Here is a 22,043-nt window from a genome sequence, read left to right as displayed (position 1 = left end):
TCAGTGGTTAACCTTAACACATCCATTCTTCAACTAATCTTGTCCCACCTCTATTAACCTTTAATGGAACAATTTAAAAAATTTGACAATCTTTCAGCAACAAAGAAAAATGGATTATGTTGTTACATGGGGTTGATGGGCACTAGAGTCATGTGAATGTTATCAGCACACTGTAGGGGATCATTTACATAAGTGGGATAGAAGGACAAAACTGAAGATATGCACGAGAAAGCTGAGATATGTTGTGATCTTTTTGGGTTTAGAGTAGATATGTGAGAACCCGTCAAATCAGATTAAAATGAATTGATGAAGTGCCTTTAGCACACACAAAAGATAAAAAGGCCAAGACACATCAAGACAAGAAGATGATTAAATATCATCACAAAGAAAAAAGTAACAAAAGAAGACTCACCACAGTAAAAGCTGTCTTAAAAGCTGTAGTGTGCAAATATGTGAATACCTTTTCTTTATCTGTCAAGGTATTTGAGTAAATGTCGCTCCAACTTAGTTACTACATACATACTCAGAAATCAGCCTGTATTCAGTGACAACATTCCCAGATGATTACTGACACGTTCTAAGAAAGACATTTCTGTCTCAAAGGATTTATCAGATGTTGCACATGGCAGCCATTTTGGAAATCCCAGCGTGCAAAGCTTAGGCAGGCTTTCATCAAGTCATCATAACGTTGTCTGTCAGAAATTGTGTCAGCTCAATATTGATGTAATGCTTGCCGGTAATTTTCCAACTGAAGAGAGCCATGAGAGTGATATTTTGTCAGAAATTAAAAATATAACACATGCTGAATAAACACATACTGTAGTAAACCACAAACAAAAGATAGCACATAGTCACATTTATTGATAATCTTTGATGACTAATAGTGCTCACATATACAAATGACGTGGGTTAAGTAATTTAGCTATGAATTTTAAAAATGTAGTTAAAGTTGTACAGCCCTATTTGCTAATTGTGTTGTACAGTAAGTACCCTAGGATTTAGGTTTTTTAACAGGAACACCAAAGGAAACAACAGAGCTGCAGAGAGCAGTCTGTGATTTGTGAGCGAGTGAGTGAGTGAAATGCCCCTCTTCAGCGCTGCAGGGGGTGCAGTATACTGATTTTGTGGACGCAGGAACAGTAGGCAGGGTGATTTTGCAGGTGTATGTGTACATTTTCTAGTTTAGAAACGTCAGCACTACAATGAAACAAAAGCTATTTTTTGTTAAAAAAGGCTGGATAAACATTTGGGTTTACACAATCAACCTTTCATTCATCGTCAACACAGCAGCTCCAGAAAGATAACACTTTTTGAGGGTTATAGTATTTGCTATAGAGATTCATATTGAGAGTCCTTTTATGTTCACATAACATTGACTGAAGTACTCAATTGAAGCACAGGAGCACCTGAATTCTTCTTCATGGAACATTTTCCCTATTGTGCCTCTCAGTTAAGAAGCCATTATGTTGTATTAGGATTTGTTATATTCCATTTTTATGTGTATCATCTGAATTATTTGCTTGGTTGTGATGCACAGATTGCTTTTACTGTTCAGAATAGTTCAGATTCCTGCTTTTTCCATTTTTACGGATTATTTGGGAAATAACCGTAGAAGACATTTCATTATTTCTGAATTGCTTTTGCGCACAATGTAACCTTGTGGCATCTATCATAGCAATTCCTCTGAATTACTCACCAAAATATTACTGACCAAAGGTTGTGTTTATAACCGATCAAGCTTCTTAAGTTACCAGCTGGAAGGAATGTTGGACAAAAAAATAGTTTGTCTGATCGTGTTCAATGCTCTTCTAGTCAGCAACTACAAGGACACCTAAGTATTTTGGCTACCAGCACACAAAAGTACTGCCAAGAGACTATTGACATCTCTGTCTTCACTGTCAAATCAAAGTTTACCTCAGTCTTACATCAATTTTCACATCAATTTTTCAGAAGCAGCACACACCAGAGCACAGGTTTAAAATGGATAGATGTACTGTATGCAGTATAATGTAATGTAATATACTCATATAGGAACTCTGAGTCAGGAACGTCACGAGTATCAATTTTATATCAGTCAGAGCCACTTATTATAGTGAAATTTGCCATTTATAAGAAATGGTAGATTTGGAACAAGTAAGCCCCTGCCCCCTAACAAACTCTATCTATCCTGTGCTTATCCAGGGTCAGGTTGGGGTAAGCAGCAGGCTAAGCAGGGTATTCCAAACATCCCTCTTCCTAGCAACATTTTACAGCTCTAGCTGGACCCCGGAGTCTCCTTCCAATTGGTTGTGCCTAGAAAACCTCCAAAGGAAAGCACGCAGGAAGCATCTTAGTAAGATGCCCGAGCCAACTTAGCTCGCTACTTTCACCATGAAGGAGCAGTGGCTCTATTTTGAGCTCCCGCTGGATGTCCGAGCTCCTCACCTTATTTCTAAGTCTGAGCCCAGCCACCCTGCGGAGGAAACTCATTTTTGGACGCTTGTATCCACCATCTCATTCTTTTGTCACTGCCCAGAGCTCACCACCATAGATCAACGTTGGAAGGAAGACTGACTTGTTAAACAAAGCTTTGCCTTTCTGCTCGGCTCCCAGCTCTACCTTGATAGTCTGGAGCAATGCTCACATTACTGCTAACGCTGCTTCAAACCGCCTGTCCATCTTACGCTTCATTTTCCTTTCAGTAGTGAACAAGACCCTGAGATACTCCGGGCCAATCATTGCGCACAAGTGGCTCCTCTTGGTAACTTAACTGTCAGCATCCCTGTTTCTTACACAAGAATTAAGGTACATGGTACCATTGCCATATTTTAATTCTATATTTTATGGTCAGTTTTAGGATACGCAGCGGTTCATCTTTACACCCCTAGTAGACAACAGTCAGCTAAAGCAGGCACAACTTTGGTGCTCTGCATGAGCTACAGTAACACTATACCCCATCATTATGATCAGGAAACCTATTATCAGCATTAAAAGACAAACAGTGGTACATACCATCAACACAGGAGGGCATGGCCCTGGTGGTGCCAGCAACCTGTCCAGGGAAGCAGGAACATTTGACGGTCTGAGATCTCTCCTCGATCTTGTTCTTGTTGCAGCAGCGATGGGCAGCGATCACCTCACACGTCCCTGCCTTTACATGCACTGTAAAACACAGAGAAAGAGAGACACACAGTGTTCAATATACAAGGATCTCAGTATCAGTGTGATGTGTTTAATCAAACATGTGGTCTGATGTCAATCATTAAAAAGTCAACGAGTAGCAACATTTTGTTATCACATGAGAGTATATAAGTCTCTTGTATAAGTAGACACTGTTGAAATAATAACTGAAACTATCAAAACTTTGTTTGTGGGATTAAGAATGAGGATGTCATCTACCTGTACTTGTTTCAGACAACAGCAACAGAAAAGTTGAGATGAGTACAGCTATACAGGCTAATATTATTGAACCTACAGAAATTATAACATTTAAATGACTGTCAAGGACAAAATAACCACTCATCAAGTTAAATAAAAAGGGCAACTCAGTGTGAACATGAGACTATTATCAGATAGCCGTGAGCCATAAAAGAGCAGTTTATAATCAGAACTACACTACCAAATTAAGCCTCTTATGAATTCTCATTCTCTATTTATGCGCTGATGTGTGCACAAACAAAACCAAGCACACATGTAAAAATACACATTTGGCTTGCATAAATATAGCAAATCTGGAAGTCCCAGTTTTACTGCATGGCTGCTGAGCCACAGCTGCTCCTTCACTAAGAGGATCTGTATAGAAAATGCATATCTCTCTTGTAGCCATTCTGTAATACACAAGGGAAAAAAAGGAAACTACAAAATTAACCAACTAGTGTTTCTACTGGAATATACTGATTTGATCCTATGGGCTACATCCCAAGTTAGTATTAGCTGCAGTACCAAATGATGGGTGGGTGTGGGAGCCCATTCACTTCTTCTATAGCTACCACTTTGTGTTCTCATCTACATACACACACTTCAATCAGACAGCCGTGTGGTTAATTAACTAGTCCACCCCAAGCACAGAAGTCCCTTGAGTCAGCTAGGAAAGAGCGAACAAAGAAATTACTCTACATTTGTAGATTTATGATGCCAACACATGGTCCTTTCATATCAGCCTTTCATCAAATGCATTAAAATGTCAAGGACAAACAATAAGCCCTGTCAGGAGCACCATGTGTTGCACCTAGATGCTGTGTTCAGATATGTGAGCATACATGTTCATGTCTGTAAAGTCATACGGTTGTGAAAGTCAAAGTTTGCGTGTTTTGCCTTCTCACACAGTTGTTAGAAGTTGCTGCTATTTCCATTACAAAAGAGTCCGCCCACAATACAACAAAGGGTGCACACTGCGTGGCACTGAAACTAAAGCAGCAAACAATGACTCTGCTCTGTCTAAAGAGTATTTAAAAGTGAGGCAAGCTAAACTGAAAGAGCGGGTATGAATATGTTTAACGGACTAACAGAGATTTGAAAAGTTCTTAATTTGCTCCGTTAATGAGAAAAAAGACAAAGCAGCAATCCTGCAAAGCCCAGTCCAATTAATATCTCAGTGAAAAGCTCATTGTAATATCACACCCGCTGTGTGTCTGTCTCTCATCCTTTTATTCCAGTTTCCCTTTTTGCTTCACCAGCAGTGGGGCCTAAGGATAGTCATGTTGGTTGATTGATCTGTCCATCTGTCTGGCCATCAATCCAACACTTTGGTCCACAGAAAGTTATCTCATCAACAACTGCACAGATTGACACACAAATTGGTGTCAATGTTTGATGATATCCTGAGTTTTGGTTTATCATCACATTCAGACAGAGAGTCTTATTTGTATGCAAAAAATATGCAAAATTGTTTGTTAACAGAATTTTTCAACTTCAACAGTCACATAATGGCCTGAATATTTTTTTTCAGAATGTCACGGTGACCTTTGACCTTGTAAATATCATAATTTCCCCATTTTGTCCTATTACACATTTGTGTAAAATTGTTTGTCATACTCTATCATATGAATTGTTGAGTAATGGAGGATGGACAACCTTAAAACGTAATGGCCCCATAGTCCTTGTCAAACAAAAAAGGATAATTTTTGCCTTTTTTAAGATAAACAATTTGCACAGTGTTGGTACAAAAAAGTCACTGAACACAAACCAAATAATTTGTAACTACAATATCATTCAGTAGAGCAGGATCTGTGCTTTATTGCCTGAGAAATCCTAAATCGATCCTTTTATCCAGATTCACACCAAACGTTAGTGGGGTCTATTCGGGGTTCGACACATCCTCCACATCCTTTGTTTCTGCTGACAAACCAACCAACAAACAAACAATCTGATGAGGGTGAAAAATAACCTCCCTGATGGAGTTATTACTGCTAATATCTGGAGGCTTGGGTTGAAAATCTGATTGTAGATCTGCAGGCGTACCAGCATAAAGATGTGGTGATTTAATTTGATTACATTTATACTTCCCTAGAGGATGAACCATTATGAATTTGTTGATCTCTTGAGTAGGTCACAAAGGCAGTAAAACACCCAAAATCAACACTGTCATTTATTCCATTTTATTCCATCGAACACTTCCACACCCAGGACTGAAACACACGTTGCAGCCTCAAGAGATTGCCGTTGGGCTTTAGACTTTTAGTTGTGTTTGATACTAGCACCTCTCATTTTGCCTCTTGCCCCCTCTCTCTATGCCACTCTAATTGGCTTGCTTTTTTTTCTTACAGGCTTGACGAGCCTGTTGGCTGATACACAGCTCAGGAAAATCAACACGCACAGAGCAAACAGCCTAACCCAACCCCCCACAGACACACACACACCCGCTGGCCCATTTTTAGGCTCGGCACCTGCAGTAGTAATTGACTCAGCATTAGTAAGAGCGATAGTGCACTAATCTGAGCATAGAGGAGTAATGAGGGGCGGGGGTGAGGATTTTACTGGAGGAATGTAAAAGTTCACTGAGGCTTGATTACACTTATTAATGTTAATAGATGACAGTTAATTTCTTTAATATGGACCACATGGTAGAATAAAGAGCTGGAGCCGTATGACAGAATGTTTGAGTGAATATTTTGGCACCGCTCAATACATAGACATTTACAATAGACTGTCTTGCTCTATTACACATACTTTAATTTGCTCTTCTCTGTAAAGTTAATTTGGCTTCTTTGATGACTGACAGCACTGACTATGTGCTGTACTGTAGTTGCTCAGACGGCAAAAATGAAGACATGGGAAATCGAGCACTGAAGCCCAACTGACCAAAACAGTTTGATTATTATAATTGTTTTGATTGCTGCTATTCACGGGCTTTACAAAATTCAAACACTGGTAGTCAGCCTGAGGTCTGGCTGTGGTTTTAATTCATCCCAAATCAACCTTTAAAAGAAGAAAATTGTTCAAACATATTCAGGGAACATCTTGTTTTTTGGACCTTTTTTTTGAACTGATGCTGTACTCAATGTGTCATGAAGGCTAAATTAACAATAATGGAAAACGAATGTTCAGCTCAAACTGTGAAATCCTCATTTAGGTTTACGCTGTCCAAACATTAATCTCAATCCGTTCCATTTCTTAACAATGAAAACAGCACGCTTTCTTGTAGATTTATGCTGAATGTGTTGAATATTTTATAAGGAGTGTTTCAAGTATTTTTCAGATGTTTGTTTCGAGCCACCCTGATTTGCAAAAACATAATGGAAGGCTTAATGGAGCCAGCGCATAATTTCGAACTGTAATTTTCCTCCTCGGTGTGACATGTTGTAGGAGTGGGACTTAACTTCGGGAGGCATTTAATGTGAGATTTTTAAAAGTACGCAGGACAAAGACAGAAAACATGGAACCTAATGTTTGCTCTTAACTCTTTTGTTGATGATCGCTCACCTCCTCCATCACTCACTTACAGCCCCTTGAACACACCGTGTTCAAGGTGGGACTGTTGTGCCTTGAAGGTTGCCTCAGCGTTCTGTATAAAAGGTACAAAGGTGGAAATAGTTGGCCATTGTTGTTCTACCTCTTAGCTGGCAGCGGAGGTAGAAAGTGTGCACAACTGGAAGATTCAAAGCAACATTATGTAACTGTACAGTATCTTGTAATAAATGAGTGTGAATGGTGTCTGTCTCAGCCACTCCGCCCCCCTATCACTTGTAACTTCAGTGAGAGGGTAGGATCACAGCGTTACATACATGTTTACTTCAAGTTACAAGTGTTCAATACATAACATTGTTATGATGTAATGAGTTTTGATGGTACAGTAATTAGCACCTACATTACGTCTGACAAATTGTCACAGAACTGAGATTTGTATTTCTGATGGTGGTGTTGCACTCAGAAATGCCAACTCACACAAAATAATGTTGCAAAGTCAAAAAGTTTATTATATTTGTAAAGCACATTTAAAACAGCTGCATCTGACCAAAGTGCTGCACAAAACCTAAATCAGTGGATAGATAATAACACATTTTAAGGAATAAGGTCAACACAGGAAATATACAAAGCATAGAAAAACTCAAAACACAGTGAAATTGCTGCCCATACAGGTCAGAGGGGCTCAAACGCTCATGTGTAAACATATAAAAGAACAGCAAACAAAAATGTCAAATTGATTGCAAATAAATGATTACAATGTTATGATGTAATAAAACACTGCCTGAAACCTGGAAGTCATCACATTAGAAGCTGTTGAGTTACACCTCACACATCTTTTGTTTGCGGGATGCCAGCATGCATCTAAAAATCACACACTGGCACGGCATCCTGCTGCTGTTGCTTAGTGTAAAAAAAACAAAGCTGTATTTCTGTATATCCGCTTTACACCTGCACATCCTTTTGCTTCGGTGCCAACTCTACAGTATTTATTTACAGCTATCTCAGTGTTTTTTCATCCTTAACTTGGTTAAAATACTTCACTTTTCACAGTTCACTTTGTATATATTAATAGTTTATTTTTAGTTAATTTGTTTTTGTATATAGTGCTTATAGCATTTTTTATAATTTCTTAGGTGTTTTTAACCAGCGAGTTAGCCTGCTTAAAAGCTCTGCATATACACACAATAACCATTCACCCGTCTCTCTAATTTGTGATTTAAATTCCTTATTCAGCAGTGAGATTGGAGCTTTACTGCTCGCTTTCACTTTCATTTTTGGCATCTCATCCAAGCAACAAGTATAAAAATGAGCAATGGCAACCTAACAGTCGTGTGTGGCTAGCTAACGTCACTAATGTCGTTTTTCCAGCACATTTGGCTGTGGCGAGTCAAACCAAGCTGCGAGCTGTGCTTTTCCATCACCAGTTTTACAGCTGCAAGTTGAGCCAAGCTGCACCTCCAAGCGGGCTGCGGTGACATCTCGCAACTGCTTCAAATCGATACTCAACTCATTTTTGTGCAGGAAACCTGAGAGAAAACGTTTAGCCGTGTCATCGTGTTTGCTTTCAGCTATTTCGAGTGTCATGTTTAGTTACTGCTGGTGAAAACGCAACGTTTCCTGTAAAGCTGCTTCTTACTAAAAGCTTTTAAATGACTAAATAACTGGGGGGTTTTATTGTGAAGAAGTTACAGGAAATAAAATGTGTATATAACTGAAATAGCAGACTGCAGAGAAGCTTGCCATTGGTATAGACACACCTTCAAGCATGTAGTCCAGTTAAGTAAATGCAAATCCCTGTCATGCCAGGCTGCAGCACCGAGCCAACCCATGTAGAGCCAGGCTGGCAGATGTAATGGAAAAACGGCTTAACAGTTATCTGTCAATCTACTGTATAGGTTTATAGTTATCTCTATGCTTTTTCATACGTTCAAAAAAGTGGAACAACATGCTTTTACTGACATCACGCCATGTTCATATACACTGTAGTACGTTACTGATGCTATCACTGGTTAACTTGGTGGACCTTCATCTGCCAGGTGTAGACCCAAAACCTATGATCGTATGATTTTTACTGAATAGCATTTTTTGTATCTGGACTTTTGTATCATAGAGCAAAAAGGATTTGAGTGTAAAATACATAAAGTAGCCACAAGGAATAGCACTGAAAAGGCATATGTGTGTACAGTGTTTAGTTTGCTCTCCAGCTCTGAGTACAGCTTGAGGTGTCAACAGTTTGACACTGTGTTGTGCTGAAATGCTAATAATTACCAATCTGCCAGACAGAGAGTCAGGCAGAGGGCCACAGACTCCGATAAACTCTGATAAATACTCAGCTAAATAAGGCATTACTCACTGCATGACATACACAGAGGGACAAACAAACAAACATAAACACATGGAATACACACACTTGCCAAGAAGTTATTTTATCTCTGTGTATGCTGATAAAATAAAGAACAGATGTAAACACTTAGCGATGTTATATTCTCCACGGACTGTTTCACGGTGTGTGTGTGTATGTGTGTGTGTGTGTCTGTGTGTGCATGTGTTTATGTTTGTAATAATGCTAAATTACACTATAAAAATTTACTAAACGAGAATTCAACCTTCTTTCTGCTTCATAAATGATGCCTACCTTCCTGTGCAATCTCTCTTTCCCACCTCATCTAGCCATTTCTGCTCTCCTCCCATCTCCTCCTTCTCTCTCCTCCTCCTCCTCCTCCTCTTCTTCATCTGTCCCACCTCGTCGGACTGCTATTTCATAAATGACCCCTCCTTTTCTCAATCTCTCTTAGCCACTCCAGCACCCCATTTTTCCTCGGCTCTCTCCTGCTCTTAGCTCTGCACAGCAAACTCAGCAGGGCAGCGAACCATTATCCTCAATCACTGGCCCTAAATCTGAGAATTTTTTACACTTTCTATAACGTGTTTTTCCTCTCTCACCCTGTCTCTTCCTCTTCCTGCCGATGTCTCGCTCCCTCTCTGAGCCCCCTCCCATCTCTCTCCATGGCATGAGGACTTGTTATCCCTGCCTCTCTTAACACAGCAGTGGCTGTTAACCCCATTTACTAAGGATGACGTGCTAGTGACAGACTAACAGATGGACAGATTGCTAGATTGCCTTGACTCTGAACAACCAGGAGCTGTGTGTGTGTGTGTGTGTGTGTGTGCGCATGTGTGGGTGGCATGCCTGCGCGTGTGCATGTATGTGTGTTTTGCAGACATGCACAAAGCACTGATATAGCTCTCTTGGTCCCAGCGGGGTACTTCTTTCAAATGTCATTCCTACCACTGGGGGCCTCTCACACACACACACACACACACACACACGGAAACACACACACATATTAGTAACCAGCAGATATAAACAGTAATGTTGCAACAAAAAATGGACGAGATCTCCTTCCAGTGACACTCAAATGGTTCAGGGTCAGTCGTTTCACATCTGTTAAATGTCCCGACCTTTATAACAGAGAAATTTAAGAACAAAATCGTTATTTTCCGTTGAATTATCCAATTGCATCCTCGTAACTCACTGAGGCAAAGACAGTCCATGCAATACTGGAGAGAGTTAACTTGTGGAATGGGCCAGTTGCAAATCTTTACAGTGCTGACCTTTTAGGAAGTGAAGGGAACTGGGTAGTTTTTTTTGTGCCATACAATTTTACAGTATTCAACCCTCCTCTACCAATTAAGAAGCATCATAGATATTGCTTTACTCTGTGTATCCATTTTGCCACAAACAAAAGTAGCTACAGACACTGGACAACCTGCAAGTAGTTTCTATGTTACCAAGCTTAAAGTGCCACCCACTTCCTGAGTGCATGCTAATGAATTCGCTGTGCAGTTATCTGGTCCTATCGGGACCAAATTTTCAAAAATGTTCTTATACTTATTCTTGAACTTAGTTGTAAGATCATTTACAATGGTATGCTTATGTTCGATTCAGAAAAGACACTGATCTTAAAGAACCTTGCTTAAAGGGGCGCAATGTAGTTTTGGAGAATAAATTCCAACTCAGAATTTTAATATTTACAATATTAATGAGTTAATAATACAAACATAATATATATTTTTTCCCATATCTGAATAAACAATCTGTTCTCAGAAGAATATAAGGTCCCCAGAAAACTGTTTGAAGTGAGAAAGGCAGGGTCCGCAAATATAAACAGACCTTAAAGGACAACACAATGTCATACTGTTTTACTCTGTTTGTTTATTCAGTTTACTCAGTCATGAAAATGAAAACAGTGTGTTTATTTATTTTCTTTAGTTATAAAAACAAAGTTTTACCTCAAAACAACATAGTGCACCTTTACCAGACCTCGTACTAGAAAAAGTCAAAGGGAAAGCTACTGGAAGTCCAAATTCCTACTTGTGAACTCGTAGCACATCCATCTACCCGACTTCATGAGGGAGCAGTTGTCTGATGTCACACAACAATGGCAGCACCCATTGTAAGGGGGTAGGATGTATGTGTAGACTCTAATATTTGTATTAGGCAAGTGAATAAAATATTTATATACATTTCCAAATATAAAAGTGCTGCGAAATAAAACATATTATGGCGTTTGTTACCTCACGTGCACTCCCCCTTGATGTATAAGTTTAAGTTAACTTTTAGTGTTGTACACCTGTAACACTTGGAGGTCGGAAGTTGAAAATTTCTAGGAAATTTCTAGAAAATTCTGACATCCGACGTTGACTGGAACGCAGCATAAACAGTGGGTTGACGAGTGAAGCCAAACGCACAGCTTGGGAGTGTAAAATTGAGTTGTATACTTAAAACTTTACAATTTGCCTGTGTGGCAAGTGGAAATATACAATATAGATGTTTTTTAAAAAGGTGAACTGACCTTTTGGTTCAGCTTTGAGTAACAGAAACAATGAAACTGATGCTTCAAATTACTTAACGTATACATGGTGCATATAGATGCACTATATAAATCACATATTTAGTATCTATAAATATTTAAGCTTTTCCCCAAGGCCCATAGAGTTCTATTCACAAAGAGCATATTTTTAAATGGAAAATGAATTCAGAATGCTTGCCAAGTTAATTAGATTACAATGTACGTTTCTCAGTGCATGTGCGTGTGCCCATCAGTGCATGTACATCCATGCGTTTGTGTTAATAATTAGATTACATTGGCCTCTGAGATGGCACCATTCGTTATGAATCGTAAACACAGAGCAAATTAAAATTCTGTTTAAGAGCCTGCCAAGAAAATTAGCATTGAGAGAAAGGGAGGCACGCACACTCGACCACTACTGTCTTCTCTTTCCTCAACCCTGTTTTCTATTCTGTCCCAATGTAAGTCTGAATGCTTTCTGCGTGATATCTACAACACCTTCCCACCTCTCTTCTCATCCACTGCCACGCCATTTCTGTCTAATTATTCAAGGATTAAGTACGTAACAAGTACAGGATACAAATATCCATCTCTTCTTTTGAGAAATAGATAAAGATAGGAAAGGTAGACGCAGGAGAACCTCCGTTTTTTTTTTTTTCCTCAATGAATTCATTTTATAAGTGAAGAAACAACAGTGTGACTGTGTGTGTGTGTGTGCATGACTAGACTGATCAATGGCAACCCCCTGAGGAGCTTGACTCCTCTCACACACTAATGTCCCTCCCTGTTATCATAACCCTTGAGACCAGCAGGGGAAGAGGAAAGGGAGAGCAGCATGAATCTCGTCCAGGCCATGGCACACGTGAGTATATTTAAGATCATGGTTAATTCCAAGCTCAGTACAGCTACCACTGGTCTGAGCAATATGTCTAAAAGAATAGTACATTTTTATGCTTGGGAGACATCCATCTCATTATGGCTTTACAAAAGGAACAAATTGAACAATAATTCTGAATAAGCAGCTCCTTATGAATATCATTTTGGCAAAACAAAATTAAACTACAAATTTAGAGACAATCTAACTCAGGTCTATCTTCTGCTTAGCCTGGAGGCAGGACTGCAAACTGCTGTTACAAATGACCAAAATTACAACATAAAGCAGGAGTAGATCTTCTTTTCTCTGACCTGCAAAATTGTCCGAACGTTCCCTCATTCACGAAGCACAAGAAAACACAGTGACACAGACAAGACACAGATAACAACTTTATTAAAGCTACAATAACAGATTTTTTTGGCTACTTTGGGATCAGTGGAAAGTTGTCAAAAGAACATTGATTACATTATAACTTTTTAAGTTGGTCATGTTTTTGTTTTTTTTACGCATCCAGCAGCCATGGAGCAAATTTATCATTAGAGATGTTTCACCTATATTGGTATAGGTATCAGCACAACCCTAATTATATGTTATTTGAGTTGTGTTGTGTTTGTACTCAGTCACCTGATGAATGTAAGTAGAATGGTACTTTGCATACCTCCGCCAAGGGTGACCAGTCCAGTCCAATCAGGCCTAAATTTAAATCTGCTAGATCCAGATTTCTATTAGGATCTGCATCAAATTGTACTCACTCATAGATACCAGACACATAAATATGGCAGATATTTTGGATCAAGATCCCTGAGAAATTAACAAAAAAATGCCAGATGTTAAAATGCCCAATATTAAGAGAGCCTGTCCCTTTATTCAGATCTGCACCAAAACTGTATGTGGTCTATTCTGGGCTGGGACCTATCCATCGCTAGATTTAGTGTAATCACAAACCAACCAACCAACAATCAAACAGACACGGAAGAAAATCTATTTGGCGGAGGTAATAATTCACTCGTTTTTTAAGCTCCGTTTCTGGTCTTTACCAACTCTTGAGGGAAATATCAAGCTCTTTGGCTGTTAAACACTGAAGTTTGTTCCCCAGCTAGTTGCTAACTGTGTCTGACTGATGTTTGGTGCTGAGCAGGTAGTGTGCAGTGGGTTCTTAGAGATGAAAACAGCTGCCAAGTGGTGAGAGTGAACTATAACAGTTGTGGTTCTAACAGCTTCACAATGAGCCATGGGAGGCTACAGATTCAGGTGATACATTTCACATTGTAATTCTATATATTGTGATGATAAAACAAAATCTAATCGCATGGTTAAAGGTGGTAATTGGCCATTTGTTAAACTAACTGATGCTGTCGTTCTTTTTGAGAGAGCAGTCTCTTTAAGTAAATAAATAGCCATTAAACCAGTAAAATAATTGTATTAGTGACCAAAATGATTCTCGGCTGGTAACGTTTTTATATTGTATGTGTCATCATGGCAAAATGTGTTCATAGAGTCACCTGTTGTAGCAGGAACTACCACAACACTTTTACCACACATTTTGGAGTAGTTTGTCAGGAGACAGAATTTTGTCAGCGTGACAGCATCATAGCTGTGCAAGATCCAGTCACGAAACTTTAGAGCTGTGTAGTTGAGATCAAAATAGAGGCAGAAGAGTTTGAAGATGTGTGTGTTACGAGCAAGGAGGGCGGAAGTAGGGCCATGGTCCCCACCCTCTTTACCTGGAGTAAAAGCCGAATAATTTGATATTGCGTGTGCTGATTGAGGAAATCGATCAAAATTAGTTCATCAAAATTTAAACATCCGCCATTGCCTCTGCTTAGATAAATACCAGATAAAGCGTAGACTGCAGGCCAAGGCTATTCTACACAACACACACACACTGTCCTATCACACACCATCCCTCAGCTCAGCGTCCCTGAGCGAGTGAGTGACCACAATTGGAAAGTGTTTGCTCACAGCGGTAGTTTCCGCTCACGATGTGACAAAAATAAAGAGTGAAAGAGAGAAGAAGAAACACTGGGATATGGCTCATCGGAATTCAGATTTGAAAGGAAAAACAAAATACTGTAGAGGTCCACACAGAGGGGATCATCCCTGTCAGAACATGTGCCTTGCCAGAAAAATCTCCTGACCCATTTACACTCCCCAGCCTGCACAGAAACAAAAACAGCCTCAAATCCATCAAATACTCATAACATCCATTTCCGATTGCATTTAATACTCCCTTCACTTCTGTCACGCAACCGGCTCTCTTTCATCCCAACAAGGTGACAATTGTGTCATTAAGGATGTGACGAGCCGTCCGCTGACCCTCTCCATCTGTAACATGCTCACACCACCACCACTCATCCCCGTACTAATCATCCCCACTGAAATGAGAACAGCTTGTGCTACACCCGCATCTCCTACACCTCCAAAACCACGCCTCTGGTTCTGATCATGCAGTTTTAATGCAGCACAGACAAGGGTATTATCCGCCATGCCAACACCACTGTCCGTTTGCTACATTGTGCAAGATATTAGCTCATGTGACATGGCGGGTCTGGTTACACATGCCATGACCTGACATGCTGGTAGCCCCCACTACCACCATCACCACCATCCCACAGCAGACAATTTGTACTAATTTGTGCTTCAGGCGAGGTATTAGGGTGGTGAATTGGGTATAAATTGTTAATATGCTCAGATGTATTAACTTAACATTGCCACTCAGCCATTAACCTGTGGTGTGTGTGTGTGTGCATGCATGAGACCCTCATGTTTTAAACCCTGTGTTAATTGTTAACTGTTGACTGGAGGTGACTTTTCACGATCCCTCTGGGAATGTCCATGTCTCCTTGCTCATCTGTATTTCTGTCTTTCGCTCCCTCCTTCCCCTCCCACTCTCTATCTCTCTCTGAAGTAAGAAACCTATTCAGCGCACGGGAGCATTTGCATCGTTTTTGCCCTCCTACAGCGGTTTCAAATGTGCATTGTTGTGGGGGGAGCTCAGAGCAATGCCAGCCTCTTTTCATTTCTGTGACTGAAGCTGGTGTCTCTCGCTTTGTTTCTCTGCCTCTCTGTCTCTCTTTTTCCTTCTCTGTGTCATTCTGGCAGACCAGTATAAAGACAGAAACACAATGATTGTGTTGAGTCCAAGCACCCCCCCTCCTCCAGTTTTCTCTTCTGTCAGTCAGCGAACAGAGTGGAGAGGAGAGATCTATAGCACAGCAGCCTCGTTGATGATGATTTCATTCTGTCTGAATTCTCTTCCTGTCAAAGGAATGACGACGGACACTCGTAAACGTCAAGCTCTGTGTATTTCACTTTAACAGGTTGCCGGGAGTTTGTGCGTGTGAATGCATGTGTGTGTGAGAGAGTTATGGTTGTTGTTTATGTCACTCTGTTGGTTTCGTTTCTAGCTGTGTCGTTTCACAGATCTAGATAAATGGCTTGCTATCACCCTGTTTACTCTCTGTGAAAGACTGGACAGTCCCATATGTTACACCACACACCACCAGTCAACTCGGAGCAGACAGTGCTGCTGTCATCTGAGAACCTTTTAGGTCTAATGTTAGTGATTCTCACTGTTTTTGTGGAGCTAATGTTTACTAGAGATGAGGAAATTGAAGGAGCAATATGTAAGAATTCTAGTTTAGAGCATTAAAAACTATCTAGAGAACGTGAAGAAATATTAATTTTGACTTTAAGTCAAAAAAACATCAGTATTGTGTTGCAGAAACGTGAGTCACTGTAGCATCCAGTCTGCCCTCAGTCTAAAATGAGAGAATGAAGAAGTAGAGCTGTCCTGAGGGGAGTTTCAGCAGAAATAGAAGCAGAGACAGTACAATTGCTTTCCACTACTCGAGACTTCTCTTGGCGGGTAAAGTTGATGCCGAACTCTTAACGTTTTTCTAGACTAGTAAGTAAAGAGCTGCTAATGTTTGCTATGTAGCAATAGCTTGTAAAGGTAGCTAGTTGTATAATATTCCTGACAGTATTGATTAGGGCTGGGCAGGATATCAATATTATATCATTATCAAGACACGACTCATTCCCAAATCGTCAAAAAAAAATTAGACTCAATAATCAACTTTTCTTACAAATAGGCCCTTTAATACAGACCATTTTGTTATTTTGTCATCTTCTTATGTTATCTTATTCTACTTTAATACGTATGTGACTGAAAAGAGCACAACCGCCCTTACTGCCCGTTTACAGGAGAAAAATGAGTTTCCCTCTCCCCCTAAAGTAAAAACATATTGTTCCTGAGTAGAGTTAAAATATGCAGAATTAAATTAAGTGTTGTTCATATTGAATCGGCCCCTTAAAAATCAATAAACAGTGGTATTGTATAATGAGGTACCTGCCATTATCCAACCATAGTGTTTATGTGGTCTTGTGTAGATTGATCACATTTGATGACAAGGGCATTAATAAAACTAATTGAAGCTTTCTTTGCGGAAACCAAACATGATTGTATATTGTCCTTCAATGATAAGGGTTTTTAAACTTTAATGTTTATAACTGACAGCAGCAAAAGAAGAATAAAACAAACAACTGCAGCTAATCCTTAATTACATTAGAACGTAATTACCCAATTAATAACTTTGGTAAGGATGCTAAGTTCATATTTCAAACACCTTCATTGGCTGTTGAACATTGACAGCTGATCTGATGAGCTCTGTGATTGGTCTGTTAAGCTCGGCTCGTCTTAAAGCCTCTCTTCCATTGCGTCAGCACTTTCTCTCTAACTGCATTCATCAGGACAGATCATTACATCCTTCCACCCCTCTCCTCTCTTGCCTCTCTCTGTCTCTCATCCCATCCCTCACTACCAAATGAAAGGGAAACCCTGGTGTGTCTGAGGCTGGCTGGCAGCAGAGCCAGAGGTGGAAAGATGAGAAGCGGGAGGGAGGGGAGATGAAGGCAAAGAGAAGGAATGAGAAAGGAGGGAGAGAAGAGAAAAAGCACAGCCTGCTCTGACTGTAAATGGTGTGAGAGGAGAGGAGAGGAGAGTTTGTGTTGCGGGGATGATTGGTGTCTGTTAAGACCCTGTGGGAAGGAAACTGAAGCACCACCATAGTTGAGCTATTAGTACGCAGCAGGAGAAAACTTAAGCTCTAAGTCTGTCTACTGCAACTTCCAAAATCACAGGGAAAACAATGAGACTAGAGAAGCATTTTACTGTATGTTAAGTGCCATTTTGTACAGGAAGGCATCTGTGTTTTTAATTTTCTGAGCCACATTTCTTGACATTCAGCAACGTAAATTCATTCAGCTTAACTGGTTACAATGACACAAGATCCATTATTGACTTTATTTGGGCCTCATTGTGAATTACAGAGATGAAAATCTGGAGTTCAATCTGATACACACAAAGTTGCCAGGCTCTCCACAGTTCAGTAGGGTTGCCGCCTGTGACAACACTGTTGTCACCTGGTACATAAGGCTGTAAAGTGCTGTATTAAGTTATTAATAATGCAAACTAACATTTCCTGCTGTTGCAGCTTCAAAGCATTTAACAGGTGAAACACAAGTTGACTTTTATGAGGAGCTAGGCTACTCACAGGAAATGCAATGTTCAGTGATTTACCACTCTCTTTCATCAAAAACAACATACATTTTTTAGCATTTGTTGACATCAGTTTGAAATAGGGTCGGACCAATTTAAACATTTTCAAACCAGTTTGATATGAGGCCTAAGACCTGTATGGACTGGTAACACTGACTTTGACTACTACTGTAGATGTTGCACGAGATTCAGCCGCACCAAAGAAGAACATAATGAGAGCCCATGAATGAGAGTGTAGCAGCACTACAGTCCATCAGGGCAGCTGCAACACATTGTGTCTTAAATTCTCATGAAAAAACAGCTGAAGGCGACAGGCTGTACACCTTCAACTTCTCAGTGAGGTAACCAACTGATTTCCCCTCATTAATGTTATCAGATTGCTATTTGAATTGGGTTTATATCAGAAATATTGTCAATTAGGTGCTTTTGCTTTTCGGGCATAAGTTGGGCATGAGTGAAATGTGACTCTGTTGCTGTATGGATCACACACCTTCAGTTTATTATTGTGGCGTCCGTAAAAAGCAAAACAACGGTGGGGGGAGTGGGCAAGTAATTTAATCAATGTATGTTGGAAAACACACCGACTACCGCAGCAACTTTGATAAACTGGGGCTGACCTCATTTAATCTCCTTTGAAAATATTTTTTGTTTTTCTCTTGTTAATAGAACAGCAATGAGACAACAGCAAGAAGCAGAGAAGGAGGTAAATGTAATTATTAACCCTTTAGCCATGTAAGCTTTTCCAACTTTCAGGTTTACGAAACTATTTTTGCTCTCCTGTCCTGCGTTTTTGCCACATGGGGAAAATTAATTAAACCAAGCAAACCCTGGTCTGAATTTACCTTAATACTTTTTTTTCCACATCAGTACTGTAGATATGTTGTAAACACCGTCTGAAAGCATGCCCTTGCATTTCATTGACTGGTCAGCTCTGTCCAGCAAACAGCACCTGTTGGCCTTAGTACCCCGTTCACACTCACAATATTAAAAATGACTGCCTATATTTTAGGTGAGACAGTTGAGCCGTCGTCAACAAAGTCTGTCTCAGTTGTGGTAAACTCCTGCCATGAAAAGAGGTCTATTTGGGATGAACATCTTACACCTTTAACACACTTATTAGTACATAGATTTTCTTGTCATCACATAAAACCCAGCATAGCTGCATCCAGCTTCAACCTGACTAGCATTCTAATTAACCAGGATAATTGAAAACACCTGTGTGGGTGTGCAGGGCCCCTAAAGGCCCTATAGGCATCCTGTACACCTACACTTACCTTTGCCTGATAAGATCTCTCCTTAGGACTGCGTGGGCACATATAGAAAGTGCTTGACTGACATCTCTTCTGTTGCACCTTAAGGTGGGACAACTTTGTGTTTAAAGCATAGCTCCACCCAACATCAACCTGAGTGGAGGGTTAATCAGCAGACTGACTGAAAACATCTGTGTGGGTGTGCACAGCCTTTAACAGAGGCAGGACGTTCCCCAAGTGGTTTTTCCTTTTTGCATATCCCTCACAACACTGGAGGAAGAAAACATTTTGTTTTTTGTTCAAGGAAATCACACCAAACCTGTTGCAGCACAACAAATATTTTGTATTTGCTAGAGGCAGCTTGTATAATTCAATTCAGACCCACCAGGGGAGATATTAAAGAACTCAGTGGCAGAGTTTCATTTGGAGATGAAAATACAAAAACACTCATTTATTTGATACACATTTCACAGTTTCTTGAGTTTTCTTAACAACAGTATTTGTTTTATTTCTCACTAAGGTGCAATCTGCAAACATTGTTTCCGGAGATCCAAAGAAAGCTGTGGGCTGCATTGCATCCAAATTAAGCTGAATGTTTATCCTTACTTTTCCCCTAGATGGATTTTATTTACACATACAACATGATCAATGTTGTGAGATTTTGGTTATTTGTGAGCACATAAAAGCAAAAACATCACCCCATGCAGGAAGTGCCTGGTTAGTAATCATTTGAAGTGGTTTATGTAATTAAACTCCACAACAGCAATTTGTTTTGATTAAAATATTGAAGATGCAACCTTTTTTAGAATTTTCTGATTGATTAATTGGGGTTACCATGCACTTCACATGTCCTTGTAATTACATTTTGTACAAGTTGGCACACAACCCAACTTGTTGAGCATAAATGAGTCAAAAAGAAATTCATCCTGCTTCAGTATTTCAAGACTGTGCTGGTTTGACTAGTAGGATAACAATGGAGAACTCTTGTTGGTAGGCCAGTTGTAGGTTCAGTATAAACACATTAAAACTTAAATTGAGCTAAATAAAATGTGTGAATGATGGGTAACAATCTGGTGAGGATATGAAGCGCAGATAGGATAAACATCTTGTCACTGGTGTGGACCGAGAGGGAGACAACGCAATTGCACTTTATGAAACATGTACTGTATCCTAGCCTTTCTTACACTTACAGTAGGTGTAAATAAACTAAATGTGATAAACTTCTTAAAATATAAAAATTTTTAATTATATATATAACTTATCGGTGTCAGCTGAGTGAAGCAGTTCATTATCAGTTATCTTTTTCAGCTGACAACAATCCATATTGTGCATCCCTAACAGATAGAGACCAAATGACTGCTTTTTGTAAACATGAATCATTATCATCTTCCTTGATGACGCATCGTACAGTTTAAAGCAACCCATACAATCCTCAAATGACTGGCATCGACAGTATCCTGACCCTGATGTGAAGAAGTACCTGTGCAGGTCATCTCAGAACTATATACATGGCTGTCTGTCTGAAGCACGCTGAGTCTTGTATTGATTCTCATAGTAATGAGTACTGTAAGTGCTGGCTGCAGCAAAATACATACACAAAAATGCATGCACACACACACACACACACACACACACACACACACACACACACACACACACACACACACCTATCTCTCTCACACACACACATACACACACACAGGCCACACAAAAAATATCAGAAGTCCAAAAGGAAGCCCAGTTATTTCCGGGATTTATCTCTCTCACAGATGAAAAATGGAAGAATTTCTATTAATCTGAACCAAAATAAGCATAAAACACTCAGTGAGGGATTGAGTGATTTGTGCTTTAATGCAGCCCACAGAGTATTTACAGTGGTGTTCTGCTAGGATTAGTTGTGTGAGAGGATTAGTGAAGCTGCATTACTGCTGTTTTATTTAACTCACAACAGTAAAAGACTAAAAATAAAAGCCTCTTAACCACATTTAGGCAACATGAGAGGCCAGGCCGGACAGTTAGACAAACATGTTTGTGTCCTTTTTTAAAGACCTATGCTGGAAAGGGCGGTGCATCAATACACACACACACACACACTTTCTCGCACACGCAACTTTATGTACTTAATCTATAATCTAGTAATCTGCTGAAAGTTGCCCGTGCAGCATATGCTATGCAAGGAAACACTGTGTCATATCTGTTAAGGCGATGATGTTGGTGAGAGTGCAGCATATGCAGATACTGGCAGGATCAACAGAGTGGGAAACTCACCGAGAGAGAGGAGAGGATTAATGCAAAAAGACCGAGAGAGAGAGAGGGAGACAGGAGAGAGAGAGATTTGCAGAGGCAGCAAATTACCTCTCTTTCTCTCTCCCTCTCCCTCTCTCTCTCTCTCTCTCTCTCTCTCTCCCACACTCTCTTTCCTTGCATCAGCATTGATCACAGTACATCAGTAAAGTAAAGAGCACCCCATCCATCAGTGCATGGCTCTGGAGCTGCTGTAAAGAATACTAAAGCTGCTCTCCACAGTGCAAGCACACAGAAGCACGATCATATGCATACTGTTTACTATATCAACATTAGCATTAGAACGACCAAAATATGGTCGTGCTAATCCACTAAAA

The 22,043-nt window shown here is 39.9% G+C and overlaps 1 protein-coding gene and 1 long non-coding RNA gene across 10 annotated transcripts in view; one reads left to right on the top strand and one right to left on the bottom strand.

The window, feature by feature from the left end:
* Nucleotides 1-22,043, top strand: part of LOC311265798 — a 231,431-nt gene that overhangs the window by 145,709 nt on the left and 63,679 nt on the right. The window lies entirely within an intron of this gene.
* Nucleotides 1-22,043, bottom strand: part of LOC311265797 (chemokine-like protein TAFA-2) — an 82,054-nt gene that overhangs the window by 6,759 nt on the left and 53,252 nt on the right. For both annotated transcript variants that reach the window (XM_084367800.1, XM_084367801.1), the window contains one exon: nucleotides 2,992-3,141. In XM_084367800.1, the coding sequence (XP_084223926.1) occupies nucleotides 2,992-3,141 (150 nt within the window). The remainder of the gene's footprint in view (nucleotides 1-2,991; nucleotides 3,142-22,043) is intronic.

Source organism: Pagrus pagrus, assembly GCF_965226575.1.
Source record: "Pagrus pagrus genome assembly, chromosome: 11".
Lineage (NCBI taxonomy): Eukaryota > Metazoa > Chordata > Actinopteri > Spariformes > Sparidae > Pagrus > Pagrus pagrus.
The sequence above is the reverse complement of the archived record's forward strand: the minus strand, read 5'-3'. Positions and strand labels throughout refer to the sequence as shown.